Source organism: Telmatherina bonti (assembly GCF_933228915.1).
Source record: "Telmatherina bonti genome assembly, chromosome: 17".
In the NCBI taxonomy this organism is placed as follows: Eukaryota; Metazoa; Chordata; class Actinopteri; order Atheriniformes; family Telmatherinidae; genus Telmatherina; species Telmatherina bonti.
The window spans coordinates 15981364-16000237 of NC_136615.1; the positions used below are offsets into that span (position 1 = coordinate 15981364).

The 18874-nt window shown below is 38.8% G+C and overlaps 1 protein-coding gene across 1 annotated transcript in view; it reads left to right on the forward strand.

Moving 5' to 3' along the window:
• Positions 1-18874, forward strand: part of hcn1 (hyperpolarization activated cyclic nucleotide-gated potassium channel 1) — a gene marked incomplete at both ends in the record, with an annotated part of 65135 nt that overhangs the window by 967 nt on the left and 45294 nt on the right. Inside the window, one exon of the mRNA XM_079256902.1 lies at positions 4526-4949. Coding sequence (XP_079113028.1) covers positions 4526-4949 — 424 coding nt within the window. The remainder of the gene's footprint in view (positions 1-4525; positions 4950-18874) is intronic.

Here is an 18874-nt window from a genome sequence, read left to right on the forward strand (position 1 = left end):
TTTTTTCTTAAATGAACAATTGGCCTATAAACTGATCTTTAAAGCTAATTATTGACTTACTTGAGGGGACTAATTCATAGAGATATATTTTTTAAAGCTGCTTTGATAAGGAAATGTGCTGGAACGTGTTGGTTTCAGAGAAGGTGCAGATGAGTCATGCTACACTTCATGTCTTTGGATCAACTTATTGCTACGTAATGGTTGGTATTCAGGTTGTCTTTGGCTTGTCATGCTCCCAGACATCAGCCAATTCTCTCCCCGGAAAATGTAGATCTATAGTAAAAAGTACATTTTTAAGACTGCCTGCTGAAACACACACCCCACTGCTCACTGTTACTAACCTGTGTAACAAATCAGACCTGTCAGTTTGAGTTTGGACAAACTGACCACCTTTTAAATGGTAAACAAATGAGATTGTTTTACTAGTAGGACTGGTTCCATACAGGCTACGTGTTCACAGGTTACCACCAGACCAAATGTGGATCTCATCAGGCCCAGTTGTACTCACCAGTATGATTTGGCTTGTCTTAATGGGAACAGTCACCCCAAAAGGCCCTTCTGCAGCCACCATGGAGCTGTCCATGGTACTGAATACAAGTCCGGTCCTTAGTTATGAACTTGGAGCATGCCTGTGAACGCGTGCTGTGCTGCTGATTTCAGAGCATTTTCACTGAAAGGTTCATTGAACGTTACAGCTTCCAGTAGCTTTCATGACTCTTTAGCTTTGACTAGCTGTTATTGATCAACAGATAAGTTTATATTGATTATGGTACAACACTCACAGACTTTGTAGGCAACAATACTGAAAGTCCATGGGGACATTTGTTTTCGTTTGTTCTTTTTTTTATGTAATTACACAAAAATGACACTAACTAGGACATCCAGGCTTCACACACACACGCAAGAACAGCTTTATGCATATGCACATGTGCACATACAGATGTACACTGATGGTGGGCAAGGATTAGCATAACAGTCAATGAGCTTAGCGGACTCCTAAAACAATTATGTAAGAAGATTTATTCCTTATAAGATGGCCGAAGGGCAGGACCACAGCCACGAAGTGAAATTTACACCTTTTGCCTTGTTTTGTAGTTTCCCGAAACATACTGGTTGAGTGGGTTGTGTTTGCCCTTTCATTGGAAGCATTTAGCTGAGTTGGGGGGGGGGGGGGGGGGGGGGGGGGGCTCCATAACAAGAACATACATGTGCCTGCTCCAGCTGACTCGGCTTTTTTTTTTGTTATTATTTCTGCATTATCAGAAAATGTTTCCTCAAGGCAGACCAGTAAGGTTTCCTCTGGTTATCTCGCCATGACATTTTCCAAAGGATGATTTTTTTTTTTTTTTTAGAAGGTATTTTCCTCTTGTCAGTGTAAAGACACAACATCACCATGTCATTGAGATTACTTCCTGGATTAAAAGTGGTGGATGGCTAAGACTACATTCCAGATTTCCAAGGTCTTCTTACAGAGCACTTAGCTGATAAATAAATATATCAAACATTTATGGGCACACTGACTTTTGTGTGTTATGTCATAAGCATGAAAGAAAAAAAATTACATGAGCTAAAAAGACGTGTGCTCCTCTCATGAACACTCTTACGTAAGTACAGCACATGAATGACACCAGTATTCAACCAGGCTTTATTCTGCTTTGTGTGAGTGTTTGAAACTTAATATCTAACATATTCATTGTACACAGTGGCTGCTTAAAGTTTAATGGCAGGTTAGTAATATTTATTATTTATAGATTTTTAGAGCGACCTCATGCGTAGCCTCAGTACGCCTCTGTTTATGGTAAGAAGATATCTTTGGTTAGATGTTTGGAGAGTTGAATGGTTCTTTTTTTTTGTCAGAAAAACAGAAGTAGATTTTCTTTTTTTAAATTTTTTTAATGATTATGCCTTTGTGCTAATATTTTCGTTAAAATATTCTTTAAAAATCGCCCTTTGTAAGCATTTACTTGTTCTGCAGTTTGTTTGAAAGTTCAGAGAAGTTTAAGATGCTGCTAGTATCCCTTGTAGAACTATGTTCACAAAGATAAATTAAAAGTCCAGCAAGGCCAGCTCAAAGTAGTTCACATGATTTGACAAAATAAATCGAGATAAGTTTATTATGTTTAGTTTTGCACATATAATAATTAACTCAATCTAGCTGCATATTTGTAGATGACTTTGACATTCCCTGCTTTTGTTATTGTACATGTGTATATTACATGTAACGCCTTACACTGTGGTCAGTGTACTTGTTACAAGGGAGACTGGATTGGGCCGGGCTGTGATAAGTAGCATCATGTGGGGTTCCCTCTGTTGCTTGGCAGGATTGGTCTGGCACTGATTATGATGAATTGCCTGTTGTAAAGAGGAAACCTACAAGAAGAAATGTGCTGGCTTGGTTTGGAGCACGATTTGTCCCGCTAGCAATTGTTCTGCCTTGAATTGATAGTTAGAGCCGCTCTTCTGTTTCCTTTCATTCCCTCATCCCATTTTAGCTGGATCTCGTCTTTAACTTCTATAAGTTTGAATTTTTAAAAAGATCTACTGGGTTAACACTACATAGCCATTTTATTTTCATTCATACATGGTGTATTCATTTGGCAGAGGGACAAATGCAGCGTCTGCAGTCCTGCTGCAGAGTCTGTTTGGCTACAGTCTCTCTACTTAAATCAATGAGAACAGTAGCTTGTTTGGGTGTTCAGGGTGAGTTCATAAATTGAAGCTCGGGATGAAAAATGATTAGAGGAGTGCACAGCTCATCTGGATGTGACTGCATGGCCAGTGCGGCACAGTTTACTGCTGAGGAATAGATGGATGTGGAAGGGAACGTCGGACCTACTGTACGATGTGTTGAATGTGAAGCAGGGGCTGAATGCACTGCTACTGTTTGAGGTGCAGGTACAGTTGTGTGCACTGCTACTGATTTAACTGGAGCAATGCACATTCTGAGAGTGAGACCGTCACAGTAGGAGCTTAGTACAGTGCAGTAAAATGATATGAACACAGTGGTGAACACAGGTCTTTGACTGGAACTTGCTTAACATAGACTCTTACATTAATAAATGTCACTGAACATTCAGATTTCTGGACGTGTTTCTCAAAAATGAGAATTTTTAAAAATGTTTTACAAGGATGCAACTATCTTCTCTCTTATCTGTAATATTAGATGTCTGCTCAGCCATACTTTTTAATTCAGGAGGAGAAAAACTACATCGTATTCATCATCTAAGTGGGACTTTTAGAGGTCACATATAGTATAAGTACTACCTACAGGAGTAACAACAGAAAAAGAATATGTTATAAATGTGGAATTTCGAGTATAAAACATCCAAAATTTCCATTACTAGTCTTATGCAGATGTTTGTACTTGAAGTCATTTTGTTCTAACACAGCTCTCGGTTTTTAATAATTGGCACAGAATATCTTTACACTCACAATTTCATCTGTATTTTAGTTCTCCGTCTCTCTAGATATGAATTGTTCTCTTCTGTCTTAAGCAACTCGAAAGATGAATCATAGTGGATTACATCACAGCAGCTTCTTATTGAACATTGAAATATAGATACTAATAAAAAAAAAGAAAAGAAAAGAAAAACAACTCATGCTGCATGCACTTTATCCCAACATGTCCGCTGAACGGGAGACAAGAATCTGAACATGGTGCTTGTGTGTGCACTCCACATTTCCATTCCTGCTGGTGTAAAAACACCCTCAGTGGGTTTTATTAGCCACCTTTAAGACCGCTGTTTAGCTGGAGTGAGGACAATTATCGGACACATGATCTGTAGTTATTTATAAAGCCAAGGCCTCAGCTTAATATATTCACACAGATCCATTACCGTGTGGCCGGTCTTCCACCAGACAGGCAGCCTGCCAAGCGGCCAGCAAGTCCATTTCCACCTTCAGTAACATCAATGTATGGCTAGCAAGGCAGGGCTGAGGCAGCAGGGATGGCGTCAGTGGAGAGTTTTTAGAATGAGATAGGATTCCTGAAAGCATCTATTTTCATTTGTGGTTGCGTGGCCTTTACTGAGGCCCGGGACGCCTGGTGAAAAGAGCGTGGAGCTGATGAATCACTTCTGTCTCCGTTTGTGGCAAGGCAGAGGGCAGGGATATTAACACAGCTGTGAAGGATGAAAGGGGCTCAGTCTAGAAGGCCTTGAAAACATACAGTAAGTGGTAGCAGTTGATATCATGGTGTCCTTGAATCATAGTAATCATAACAACTTAAGTCCAAGACGTTTGTGTTGTCAAGTTGTCTGCTGTGTCGAAGCCTTTGCACAACTTTTTCTGCTGATCGTTAGTTATTAGGACATTTAGTTTTACATGCCATACAAGTGGGAGAATTTCTGCAGCTGGAATCATTGTGGTTTAGCTACATTCATGCACCCCAGGAGATAAATCCTGCATTCTTTCTTTGTACAGCTGCTTTTTATCGTCCCGTTTCTGAACTGTTTGTCTTTATCCGTCATTAAGTGGCAGCATGTTATCGCCCTTCCCTTTCTGACTTTTCTGTGTTGCTTTGCAGGTTCTATTGGGACTTGATAATGCTCATCATGATGATGGGGAATCTAATCATCATTCCTGTGGGAATAACCTTCTTCTCAGAGCAGACTACCACAACCTGGCTGGTCTTCAATGTGGCCTCGGACACCATCTTCCTGGTGGACCTGGTCATGAACTTCAGAACGGGGATTGTCAACGAGGAGAGCTCTGAGATCATCCTCGATCCAAAGGTCATCAAGATGAATTACCTGAAGAGTTGGTTCGTTGTGGACTTCCTCTCCTCCATTCCAGTGGATTATATCTTTCTAATAGTGGAGAAAGGCTTTGACTCGGAGGTATATAAAACAGCTCGTGCTCTGCGAATCGTCCGCTTCACCAAGATCCTCAGTCTTCTGCGTCTGTTAAGATTGTCCCGACTCATCAGATACATTCATCAGTGGGAGGAGGTGCGTAAATGCATAAAAGCTAACAAAAATAATAAAAAAAAAAACTTTTTTCCAGCTGTACAGTCACAACCTTGAAGAACCTTTGGATGGAAATAATTGTGCCAAACTTAATTAAAAAGATGCCGATATTTGCTGATGTCAGATTGAATCTATTGAAACTCTAAAATCAAATGTAGTTTTTTTCTTAAATTTTAATTTTAAAAAAACCAACAATAACTGATTCCTATATATAGGAAATATAAATAAATACATAGTGAGCAAATACACATTTATTGCATAATTTTAGTTTCTTGCTCTAAATTACGTCTGCTTCTGCAGTTTTGAGGAAAGTAAATTAGAGACAAACTGAACCCCGTTCTTACGATTTTGATGGTGTTTGTTGGAGATGACTCCAGTGGATCATATGTAAATATCACAAGGTTTTATCCCTCTGGACAAAACAAAGACTGATACGTCATTACCCACAACTGAGTCACTGCCCTTCCTGACTCAGACTTCTTAACTGAGCTCCAGTGTCTCCTTCTCCTGGCAATGATTTCATTACGCTGGCCGACAGATTCCATATTACATCTAAAACATTTAGGCTGATGGATACATTGAAGTTAATATGGCTTAGGCGCTTGTTCTGTCTTCTTTTAAATATTTAGTTAAGATATAAGTACAAGAGCATAATGACACAGTTTTTGATGAGCTAGCTTCTCTTCTTGGCAGCGATATGTCCTCATGTTGCAGCCAATGTCCTCTGCTTGCTTATCCATGCTGTTTATAAAGCAAACTGTTATGGCGTCTGAGCAGAGCCTGAGCTTAAATTCTTTATGGTGCATATGCACTATTATATCACTGGCAACAGGAAAGCAAAACTATTTCCCAAATCATCGCTACATTTTGGGGAACAGGTTTGCACTGTAAATGGGCCACCAGTCCAGTTCTTCGCTTGCCCCATCAGTAAACATTTAAAAAAAACATTTTATCTGAGTTTTATAGTGGTTATTGCATCTTGTCTTCATTATTTCACTTCATGCTTAAACATTTTTGTGCTACTTTTGTTGCATAATGTGGCATTTGAAAAACAAAAGCATTATTTACACTTCAGTAAACATTTTTCAAGCTTTGCAAACTTTGGTTTGCACTTAAGGATTCAAAGACATCACAAACTACATTCTTGAGCAATATATTTGTCACTGCTCCCTTGTGTTGTCGCCGTGGTATTTTCTTATTGTCTCGCAGAGCTGCAAGTCGCGTGAGGTTGAAACGGTACGGCCCAGGTTAGAAGCACTAATACTCAGTGCCGCAAGGTTAATGAAAATCTGCAGTGAGCATGCAGACAGGCAGTGCAGTATATACTGTAGGGATGTGTCATAATGCTTGGATGCAACAACAGAGCTTACAGCGCTGTACTGCGCTCGCTCCATCTCTGCCTCCACTTGTTTTTCTGCTCGTTTGTTCCCTTTGTTTGTCCCCTTCTTACCTCGCCTCTATCCTTCCTGTCACTCTCTCACCTTTAAGCTATGTCATCCATGCTCCTTCGGCACTTCGTCTCTCTTTAGATGCTACTTTGTCCTCAGTCTGCTTAAAAGAATACAGACTGCGAGGAGCAGAAACTGAATATAGTTATTTTTGTAACAACAGACATACTGCATCATAAAGCAACAGCCAATCAGACATGTGCACGGGAGATGTGAATGGAAAGAAAAGTCACTGAGTGGAAAAATTCCAAGCTGTCGTAACTTGTTAGGTGTAGGATGCAGGATTAGAGATTTAATGGAGGGACAAATGCAGTCCCCGCCATCATAATGGGTTTCAAGCAGTGAACCTTTATTGCATCACTCAGCGATGGGCCCTACAATAAATCATCCTCCAGCCTGTATGTGAGTTTGTCATTCCTTCATCTGTCGGGTGCTCCGTCACTTTGTCACATCTCCGTCCTCCATCTGTGAAGCAACGGAGGCTGTTGTTTCACCATGGCAGGCTGGACACTCTGAACTGGGTAAAGTCAGATTTGGTTTTTGTCAGTGCTCTCTTTCATCTCTCACATCCTAGCCTCACACCAGTCAAATACATGCAGCTTAAGTATACTACATGTCCTTCATCTTTCCCACAGGCAGAGAATCTTCCTTATGCGGCGTAAAACGTGCCAAAAAAGAGAGAAATGTATGGTAGAAATAAGTCTTGTCAGCTGCAGGTATGTTAAACCTCATTCGTTGTTATGTCACAGCAAAAACTCACTTTTCATTTGTTGGATGCATTTGCACTAAAACAGAAACTTTTATAGTGAGTGCTGCTGCAAAACGTGTTTAAATAAAACAGCTGAGTGGTTTACAGCACTACTCGCAGAGGAACTGCGGATCTTTTTAAAGCGACTCGTTTAATTGCCGCTCATAAGAAATAAATGTAAGATTTGTTTGAAAAGTAACGAAGGAATAGGAGGAACGATTGTATACAGTAAGCATTACTTACATTGTCTTCACTTGTCTCTCAGAACTGGTTGTGCATTTGAGGTATTCTACATTGCTTGGTATTCGTGCTACCGAATGTTGCTGTTTATGCATGCTGCTCTGTGCATTTGTTCAACCATTCATCCATGTGTTTGTCCTCACATAATTATTGCAATGTGGAGAGCTTTGGGAAATTATAGCATACAGTGTGAAGGTCATGCAGAGCAGCAAATATGCTCTGTGCTCAAACACGACAATTTAAACAAGCAGCAACCAAATGGAAGCTGGTGCACTGTTTACACATCTGAAAATAACTCCTTTTTCCTGATGTGTAAACAGAGTAGATGTGATTCTCTCTGACATCAACATGTTTTCACTGTCATTTTTTTCTAAAGTATGCCGATGTTTTAAAATCATTTACCGAAGGAAATGAAACATGAGGCTTTATTGAGGCACTCATTTAACAATAAAACAGTATTCCTGTATGACTTGACTCCAGGATCACTGCATCGCTTAATATAAAAAGCAACTGTTTTGAGCAACAATCGAGTCCTGCAGTGCTGTCCGTCAATTATTATTATTATTAATAATTTATTTTTTGGTGCCCTGCGATGGACTGGTTACCTGTCCAGGGCGTACCCTGGCTCTTGCCCAGTGATTGCTGGGATAGGCTCCAGCTTCTCGCTATCCTTAGTTGGAACAAACAGTTAAGAAAATGGGTGGATGGATGTTTTGCTCAGCGCTGAAGTTGGTCACAGCAAGAAGCTGTTTCAGCAAGGAAAACAAAAAATAGCTGAAAACTAATTAACTAACTCTGTAGGGAATATCCACATAAAAAACAGAAGAAAAAAACCAGTTAAAAAAACACTACTGATAGTTGGCTGTAAAACTCCTGTAATCATCATTTATTTCACAATGGTTTTTTATATTTATAAAAGTTTTGCAGTACCTTCCTCTCGTCCTTCTATCATGCCAAAGTAATGTAACCAAGCAACAGATTTCTGACTCATCCTCTTCACAAGCTCTTTTCATTCAAGTGAGTAGCTGGTGTCTTTGAGCCTCAAATTATGTTGTTGTAAACCAGTTCTTGAGTTTCCCCCTGTCAGCACTTTGCATCCATAAAAACTCACTAAGTTGGACTTTTAGCAGAAATTTGCATACAAGTAATTAATAGAGCTTCTGTGGGGGCTTTCGAGAGCAATAAGGTACATTAACACACTCACTGTGACTTAAGTGGCAATCTTTGTTGTTTATATTAAAACCAGGAGTTATTTTAGACATGAAGGGCGACATCAAATCTACATTTTTATGCCTGAAATTACAGTAGAGCTACTAGGAGCAAAGGTTGAATATTTTGCCGTGTTTCTAGCTTGCTTCAGTGACTTTAATTATTTTTCAATATTTTAAAACTGCTTTAATTCATGCATTTATTATGTTAATTCTCTCACTGACTGAAAAAAGTCCCCTTGCCATGGACTCTTTTCTCTTACCTTTACTGGCCCAACAAGGATGTCTGAGTTAATTCACTAAAATAATGAGAGCTATTAATGAGGGCATTTTACGTCCTTTTATCTTTTATATCACTGGCATTTTTTGGAACTTTCAAGGGTATTTTTGCCCCGTGCTCCTATTCATTTCCAGTCCTGTTGCCCGTATGTTTCTCTTATTATTTCATCCCCTCACAGACACAGAGCTAATTATCCCAATGACCTTAGAGTCATAATACCTTTTTTTCCTCCCCAACTCATGCTGTTAGCTTCCGAAAAGTACAAAAGTTAGGAACATCCTAATGATTTGTTTCCACAGACGGATTTGTCTATTGCTTGGACCAGATTAATCCAGCTGCCTATTCAGAGCTGATTTTGGTTCATTGTATTAAATGAAAAATGCAGAAGCAGACTAAGGGGATAACATCTTTAAACTGATGTAGAAAATCCCCAGAGCTCCCAGTGTCACATCTGGCTCACCATGGCCAGCAGGCCTCCCGCCAGGTCCCAGCTCAAGCTGCAGGGCTCAGGTTGTGCTTGTGGCCAGATACCAACCCTCAGGGGTGGCTGCAGCCCATCTGAGGCCTCCGGCTGTGGAAGGAAGTGCTTCTGCATTATGGGTGGAAACTTCAAATCAGTTCAAATGATCTTTATAAAACTGCATTTTGTTTGCCAATTTCAGTTCTACTCAACATAATCACTCCAAAAATAGGTTCAATCCTTATCTAATGCTAATGATAATAAGTTAACATTTCTTTTTAAACATTTATGGTTATATTGTGGCTGCAAAACTTATATTTCTTAAGCAAATTTGCTGTATTTAAAAGAAAGAAAATATGTAGAAGATGCTGCAGCTCCATCTTACATCTTACAAACATTGATTTGATTATTATGATATTAATTGATTTCTTTGGTCCTTTTTCATTTCAAATGAGTCATCAGTGAAGACATATGTTGGGTTGTCATCATTGTTTCTGACAGTGATCCTAAATGAAATATTTCAGTGAATACATTAGTATAAAATCTTGCAGTCTGATATAGTACAGTTAGTACAGTTGCATAACTATAGTGCTAACTTTAGTTTTTGCCAGTACAGACTGTACTTGTAAATAACAAAACAATGTGTTTTTACTTATTAGTAAAGTGAAGCTTTGTGTAGCACTTTTTAGAAGTTGTTAGTAAAATAAAATAATCTGATGAGACAAAATGAAAGAGTAAATAAATTGCTTACTCATGCCAACAGGCTAAGTAATATAACTGTGAGGCCATTTGATTGAAACAGCATTCAAACTCCAGAGTTTCTGTATAAGTAAATTTTAATGTAAAAAAAAAATTGTAAAATTGATAATCCTTTTTTTTTTTAGCAAGACTTTTTTTTTTTTTTTTATAAACTTTTAAAACTGAAGCTGAAATTCATTTCAGTATATCATGTGTTGTTATATGTGAGCATGCATAACAACTGTGTGTTGTAACATCCTTCATTAATGTTACTGTTTCCATTAATGCATCTAGATTGCATCATAAGCTGATCATAAACTATGCACAGATAAATCCAAATAAATGCTTTAATTTGTTTCTAATTCCCACAAACAATCACCAAATGCCTCCTATTATGTGCTTGCACTTTCTTCTGTCTTATTATTTCGGGGGAAGTAAGAAGGTCCAGAGCTTTACTCGGGAGCATCTCAGGCTGGGGACTGGACCAGCAATATTAATTTAGAAAATAAAGCTTTCTTACCCAGCCTGCAGGCTTCAAACTGTTTTTTTTTTCTTTTCTTTGTAGCAATTCTTTGCATCTATATGTCCCAAATGATAATTGTGTCCTCCTTTTTATTTCTTTCATGTTTTTTGAAGGAATGCTTCTGCTATTGAAACTGTGTCATTATGTAATCATCACAATTGCGTTAGTAGCCTTTCAAAGTCCTCAGACGGACCTTTTTGAGACTTCTGCCAATTAGGTGCACACTACACATTTAACAAGGGTCAAGGGGTCACAAAATCAATGATATTGTTTTATTTAAAAAAAAATAATTAAAGACATGCAAACAGTGCTGTTTAGTGTTTCAGGAAAAGCAAGTAAAGTCTTGAAGGGCATTTAGCAGCTGCCTGTAGGAAGTGACAACTAAGAAGTCCCCTATGTGCAACTGCACTTTGTCAGCAACAGCCATAGCGCTGTGAAGATCAGTGTGACGGATTGAGTCACTTCTCAGGATCAGGTTGTCTTTTTTACTTTCACACGATTAACATTACCTGAAATTGTTATTGAAATTGTTATTGAATTTGTTACAGCTTAATTGCAAACTCTTCTGCTAGAAAGCTGTTGTGTGTCTAATTTCTCAGCTACACCTGAGCGCTTAACAATAAGCCAGTGATGTGTTAATTAGACTTAGCCGGCACACATCTGTCGGCCAGAGCAAAGGTGCTCAATTCACAACTGGTAAATTGATCTGAAAGTGAGGAAATGTGAGCCAACTGACCTGGGTATCCAGTTTAGTGTGCATTAGCAGGAGAGGAGTTTTTAACAACATCAGACTGGCAAAATTTGGCCTCAGTTGGAAAAACTATTCAGTAAAGTAAAAAGACCAACACAACAATGTAAAACAAGCACCAGTAAAAGTCCTGCATTACTTAATATTAGTATAAATTAGGAACAAAATATGCATTAAAAATAAAATACTAGTTTAGTCCATATGACTAATGTACTAATGTGTATAACATTAGTAGATTTTTCTAACTGAAATGACCCTCATCACTTCTATTCTTTAACTCTGATTTAGGCCAAGATTATTAACATGTTACAACGTATTGTCTCTGACATGTGGATAATTTCTTTGATAGTGTCTGGAAACATGAAGAAAAGTCAGTTCCAAATTATTTGCGCCCATGGGGACATCTTCAAGTCTTCCCTAATCAAAGACAACCAATCAGTGCTTGTCGGTTTTGCTGCATAATGAATCATTTCTCTAACAACCAGTAAATCCCTCAATTGTTAAAATACTGCTTAAAGTAAAAAGCACTACCTTTGTTATGGTAAATAAACTAAAGCAAGGTGGATTCATCCATTCATTCACTATGATCAAGCTGTTTGCTTTGCAGCTACAGATAGTTTGGTGCTAAAGCAGATTAGTGAGCCTTAAAATGTGTTGTGGTCTTAATCACCTGTCTCAGAAAGCGCTATGCCAAGAGCTGGGAGCCATGAGGCTACCGCCCCAGAGTCAAGCAGGGACATAGGTGCATAATCACAAACACACACGAGTTGTGCTGACTCATGACACGCTGAATCATGTGTTAGGTAGAGAGAGAGAGAGAGAGCAGAAACACAAAACGGAGACAAAACAACGGGCTGTCAGCAGTGTGTGGACAGTTGTTTTGCATATTACACTTCCTGCATTATTATCTGCTGTGTTTTGGAGACTCTATATTGTTCATAAGTGCTTTTAAGACCTTGCTAAATGAAGTCAATTATTTCTATCTTAGAGCATGCAAAAAATCTTTGGTTTTAATTATCAGTCCATCAGGGACTGTGGTGCTTATTTAAACAACATGATTCTATAAAGCCAAATTACAATCAGTTTATTCATTTGTTAGCTTGGAGAGCAGTAAATGACATTTATAGGAGGGCAATTAAAAGGAGCCTAGACTCATATGCTCTCTCAAACAGCATTTAGTTGCAGGACACAGAAGTGAGTGGTAGAAAAGTGTAAGGCTGCAGGAATCTCCTCTGTGAGAGAGCTACGTTGGAGCGAAGCCGTTGGCTAATGACTGTGTGCAACTGTTCGCTGTTATGTGCAGTGATTTGATGTGGTGTGATGTGATGTGAGAGGCTGAGGATTGTTTTCATGCATATCTGTGTATTTTATACCCCGTGGCCTGTAGAAGCTTGATAGCTCAATGGAACTTTTTCATTAGAGTTCAGTAGGAAATATTGATCCACTAGTTCCATGCATTGCTTTCCTGCAGCGATGATAGATAAAGGAAAGGAATATTTAGAGTTTAAAGGAATGTAGCTAAAACAGCTTTAAAGAAGAATGCACATCATTTGCATGTGTGATTAAGATCATCTTAGAAATTGCACATTAAAGTTGCAAAAATCTTAAATATTCCTTAAAGCAGGTGTGTGTTCCTTCCAGATTTTGTTATGCTGCCTTGAACAAAGAAGGAAAGAAGAAAAGAGGAGGCGGCTGAGGTCACACAGCTGATGATTAATATTTAATATCCCATCAAGGAGAACAGGGGACCTTGTTTTCAGGCACACACAAATCCAAGCTCACGTAAGAGTATACAGTCTACAGGGAGAGAAGACTTTTGCGCCTCAGCTCCAGGCACTGACTGAAGTAAAGGCGATGTACATCATCTTGAGTCACTGCATTGAGTCATGCACCATCGAACAAAGTGGGATGAATGTGCAGGTTAGGGTGGAAATTTCATCCCCCTTGAAAAAGGTTAAAATGTTGCAGCTGTGATAAAGTAGATGTCCAATCCGCTATGGTGGTTGCCCCTTAACGTTTTAACAGTCTTTGCAGTGTCCAGTTGGATGCAGTTACATGAGAATCAATGGAGACATCAATCCCAATGGCACTTTCCACCCCTCAAGCTTCCACTAGAGCTTTTGCTGCCTCTCACCCGTTTCTGCATTGATGCCTTAACTGTGATTCAAGGACTTTTATTTTCTTGACGATACTCCTCCATCATATTAGAAAAGTTTGAGTTGAAAGTTTTGATTGCATTGTATGCATCTGTCAATGAATTTGTGGTAATGTAATTTCATGGGTTGTTGAGAATTTTACAGGTGCACGTGAGGTCAGCTAGAATTTGTGCAAATGGGCATAATTTCTCCTCTTTTTTTTCTCTCGCATCCAGCAAAACTTTCAAATGTATTTCATTACTAATGAATATGTCTGTCACGACTGCACCACCTTTGTCTCATTTGCAAATGGGATGGAAGTTGTCACCTGGTGAGCTGGAAAAAAAGGAATTTCTAACATTAGCATCCGTGAAAGCATGTATTGTAAAGAAACTCAGGAGTTTTTATTTTTTTATTTTAATAAGTTCTTAATGCCTACACATAATGAATATGTGAAAAGTACTGGAAGGGTAATGGTCTCAAACTCTGTGACAAAAGTGTCTTCGTGTGTCTTTCAAAATACGGGATTTGCACTCAGTAAAAAGTGCTATACTTCCAGTAAAAGTTATGCTCAAGTCTGGTTTCATGTATAAATATTCACTACACATGTATTTGATAAAAGAAAAAGTTGTGTTTGTGAACATTCATCATCAGATTCCCCCTTATTATAGATTTAACATACTCCCATGGGACTATGTTAGTACAGTCTGGCTACAGTGCAGAAATATAAATGATTAGTCAGCTGACTTTCAGTAGATGAAATATTGTAGCCACAGCAAAATTGTGACAATTAAACAATATTAGCAAATGATAAGGACAGAAACACACACACACACAAAAACCCCAAAATACTTAGCAAGATCTTGAGCTGAACATCAGGACAGAAAGACTAACAGATGTGTTAAATAAACACGTTGCATATGTTTCTAAAGCATGTCTGGAGGCAAGTTGTTGTTACTAAGCCCTTGGCTACAGAACAGCAAATTCACTCTTCCATCCTCTTTGCTTTTGCATTTTACATCAGTGTTCAGGCTCCACAGGGGTGTTTGTGCATGCTTTGTTGAACTTGGCTTTGCAAGTCCAACAAAAGCAGCCTCTAATTTTATGAAAAAGTCAAACAGATAAGCATTCTCTTTGCTAATTTCTGACCAGATTTTACTTCCAAATAAATGGTTTTGTAGCTTCTACATTTAGATCCGTGTGCACACTGTGAGTAAAATGGATTTTCTAGCAAATAATTGTGACTTTTTTTTAGTCCTTATATAAAGAGACTTTGGATCTTCACAGTGTATATCTAGAACCTGTAGAACATGGCCAGTGGTTTGTTGGAGTCGGTGCAGATATTTCACGTCTTGTATGTGGGAGTTGCAGCCTGCAGGGGGATAAAGAGCTCAGTCACGTGTTTTTATGTGTGACAATATGACTGTCACATATTTGACATTTTGTGAGGGGGGACAGTCCTTTCCCTGTTCGGATGAGAGACAGTTGCTGTCACAAAAAGCATGGCACGGATTTTAGGACTGTGCTTTTCAAACAATACTGTAGGATTTTTGTTATTCTAGCTGTAGACCTGATCTCTTTGATTTTTTTAAACATAAAACATGAATGTAATGGAGTCATGAGCATAGTTTAACAAGTCAGAGACTCACTGTGAGTACAATACCCTTGGTACGGCAGTTGGTTGCTAATCCCTCTGTAACAAATATTACCCTCCGCTCTTCCTCTCTGTTTCCTCTCCTACAGTAATGTCCCCACAAATAAGATAGCCCAGTCACACACAATAACCTAATGGACTCCTTCAGTCCAATTTTGTTAAGCAAACAAAATGAAGGACTTTGCTTTTCCCTCTTATGCTGTCTGTACTCTTGTCCCCTCTGCTTTGAGACAAAGCTCTCTGACGATGAGCATAATGTGCCATGAACTGTGTTCTTGCTCAGCTTGCTGAGGAAGCTCACTATTGGCCCAAGGGGAAGAGGAAAATCCCAAGCTCCACTGCCTGAAAGAACAAGTTATTTTCCTTCTTCCCTGCTGATTTAACTCATTTCCCCTTGCCAAGTCACCGAGTGCTCCTTCTGTTGCTAGTTGGTCTTGTTAACTGGAGTAGAGAGTGCTAATGGCTCGACCATATGGTTTAGATTGATTTATAGCCTTTTTTTTTATGTGTTTTGATGTTTTCTTGAATGAGTATGTCTCAAAATTTTCATCACTAGTCCATTAAAAAAAAAGATTATGTAAAATTTGAGTTGAAAGTGGCAGTGGTCTCATCATATCAAATCTTAAAACAGCTAAGGAGTATCAGAGTTATCGTCACGAAAGCATCGTGGGCGGCGAGCTGGGGGTGAAGAAGAGCTGAACTGATTTGGACAAGCTATATCGAATACTTAAAAAGGAAAACATATGGGAATAGTTTATGCAACACTTGTCTTGTTTCATGAAGATTTTAAAATACGGCTAAGCTCAGTTTTTGGATTTCATGACAAAACTGATAATAGAGTTATTGTGTGAATTCCAATGCAAATATGTATGAAGGACAAATTGTCAACATTACTAATGATGTCAGACCACTTCTGTTTGACATTTCCATGAAAAACATTTTTTGAGCGGCGATTGCATGTCTGACATGCAAAGCACTGCTTTGCATTTCAATGAAAGCGATAAATTAGCTTTCACTGGCGATTTTATATGACTTTAATAACCACAAATATTCATAACTTTATCATCATGAAATGAATTTGACATTAAATGGATGAGAAAATGAAATTTTAACAAAGTTTATGAGCATATTAAAACATAATGGAAAGTTTCAGCCTTACGTTTAGCATATTAAGACATAAAACCTTATCTGAACAACCTTCCTGTGGGTATGGGATGATCGTTTTAAACACACAGAGCTTGGCTGCAACTCTAAAGATTTACCCTGTATGTATCCCTTGATACTTGGATTTTTCAGTATTATTTTACTCTTGCCTTCTTGTTTAGATTGAGATCCTTTCTTTAATTTTCAGTCATTGAAATTATTCCTTATTGATTTTATTATGCAGATTATTTTAAACCATTCATTGTTACCTTTATTCCTAAAATACTTCTGTTGACTGGTCAAATATCTTTCATTTTCTTTCTCATCTAGATTTGAATGAGATCACCACTCCTCAATACTCTGAGTTTAAAAAAAGGCACAATGAGAATGGACCAAAAAAATGTTGAGCAGATCATTTGAATTTGATCATTGATCAGAAACACAGGACATGACTAAAATTACAAGCTGACTGTTTGCTGTTTTGCTAAACATTGGTGTTGCAAAAATTGCAATGCAAAAAACATTATCATATAAATTGAGCTTAGATTCGTTTTTATTCTGCCTAAACCAGCAGCTGCTGGTGCGTTGTACAGGTCACTTCGTATCATACTGTTGCTGTGAGCTGATTTGGTGCACTCCTCCACTGGGGGTACCTCTATTTATTGCTCTCTCTGTCTCACTCCCTTTGTCTCTTTCCTGTCGCTGTCAGTCTGACTCTCATTTCAGGCCTTTATTTGATGTAAAATATAAAGAGACATGTCTGGAAAGTACAGACAGTAAGACAGACAGAGAGACAGAAAGCTAGTGACACTGAGAAGAAAAAACCCCCCAGAAAAACAGCATGGAGAGCTTCTCTGTAGAGGAGGCTCAATTTTAACCACTGCAAAATATACAACCTATGATAAAAAAAATGAAAGTGAAGAGAGTGTGGTTTTTTTTTTTTTTTTTTTTTTTCGGTTTCAAGTACACAGGTAGTACCTCCCACCCTCCAACCTTGACAAACAACTACCATCTTCTTACGATGACTTTAAGGTATATTTCTTTCAGCAGCTTCACAGCATCAAATCAAGTCAGCTTCTGTTGTTTGTTACGTAATTGTGTTTTTGGGTTCATGTCATCTTTAGCAGCAACATTTTGTCCTTGATATTTATTAACCCCCTGCAGCGTTCTGAGTAAAAAAAAAACAGCTTTAATCTCCTGTCCATCCCCATGGGATATCCCCCCGTGAAGACATGCTTCCCTCACCATGTTGTGCAAAGTACAGTAAGTAGACAGAAGACTGATAGCAAGTATCCTCTTGGGAGGGGGGAAGGAGCAAAGTGATAAGTGGTGAGATTGGGCTTATCTTGGAGTTATTTTTGTTGGCTTGGCTGTTGGCTGCTGCATGTAGAAGGTATGTTGAGGATAAGTGCGGGGGTCACACAGAGGGAAGAGATACATGGTACTTAGACGGGATAAGCTTTTATAATCATATTGACATGTACTAGACTCTCTGTACTTGCATTGATGCAACTTGCCTCTTTGATTTGGATGATAAAATGTGGAATAAGTGAAAATCGACTTTTCCACATTTCTCGGGGCACCACATCTATAATGTTTACAAAGGGTTTTAAACTGGACGTCTTTGCATTTGGAAAGCTTGGATATTTCCAGAGTTTTGTACTTTCGCTTGAACAGTAGCCAAAATGGTTGGTGCTTAAAATGAGCTTATTGAATCAAGAATAGAGAACTGCAGGTCTGATTGACTGGTTCTGCATGAGACACATGAGGTAATGAACCCTTCAATAGTTAAAATGGAGTACCACCACTCATTGCAAGTATCCTGTAATGATGCCTTATGCAAATTAATTAATTAGTAACTAGTGAAGCATTTAAAGCTTCTTCGTATTTCACTTCCCAGGAGTTAATGTTGCATTGGATGATTTAAGTGAAGCACCCTTTGTCCATCTGTTGTGACAACAGCTGTTCTCATCGACTGAAACTGAGTAGCTTGCGTGAATTTTACCACAGAAATGTACATAGTTACATATAGCGGCATCGGAGGAGCACTAGCATCTTACACCACTGCAGGGACGTGTTATTATGGATGTGTTGCTACAGCACAGATAGGATTATGCAGTCTGTCAGGATAATATGACAGCTAGGACGGTAAGAGATATATAGGCTTGAACAATGTGCTAATGCTCCACTGTGACTTATAATGTCTTCTAACTCTCGTGGGTGCAAGCATTTTACCGCTGCAGTTAAACGTTGCTCTTTGCACGTCAGGCTAAGTAGACACATGGCTATCATGACAGGTATCATAAGTAATGTTTGAGCTAAACGGAAAGGTTCAATTGCTGCTCGGAGCACGGATGATTCAAAAGTCCAGGTTCACGCTGCGAGGTGTCTCCAGCCTCCAAGCACACAGAGGGAAGTGCGTCCTCGCTTTACACTGAGATAGAAAGGGTCCATCTTGCTGATGTTTACATGAGCACAGCAGGTCACCCTGTGCAATCCAGTCAAATCCCTCCTGCTCTCACATGGGCACTAATCTTCCATGACTGGCTTCTTAGGACAATCACAACTCAGCCTACAAGGCT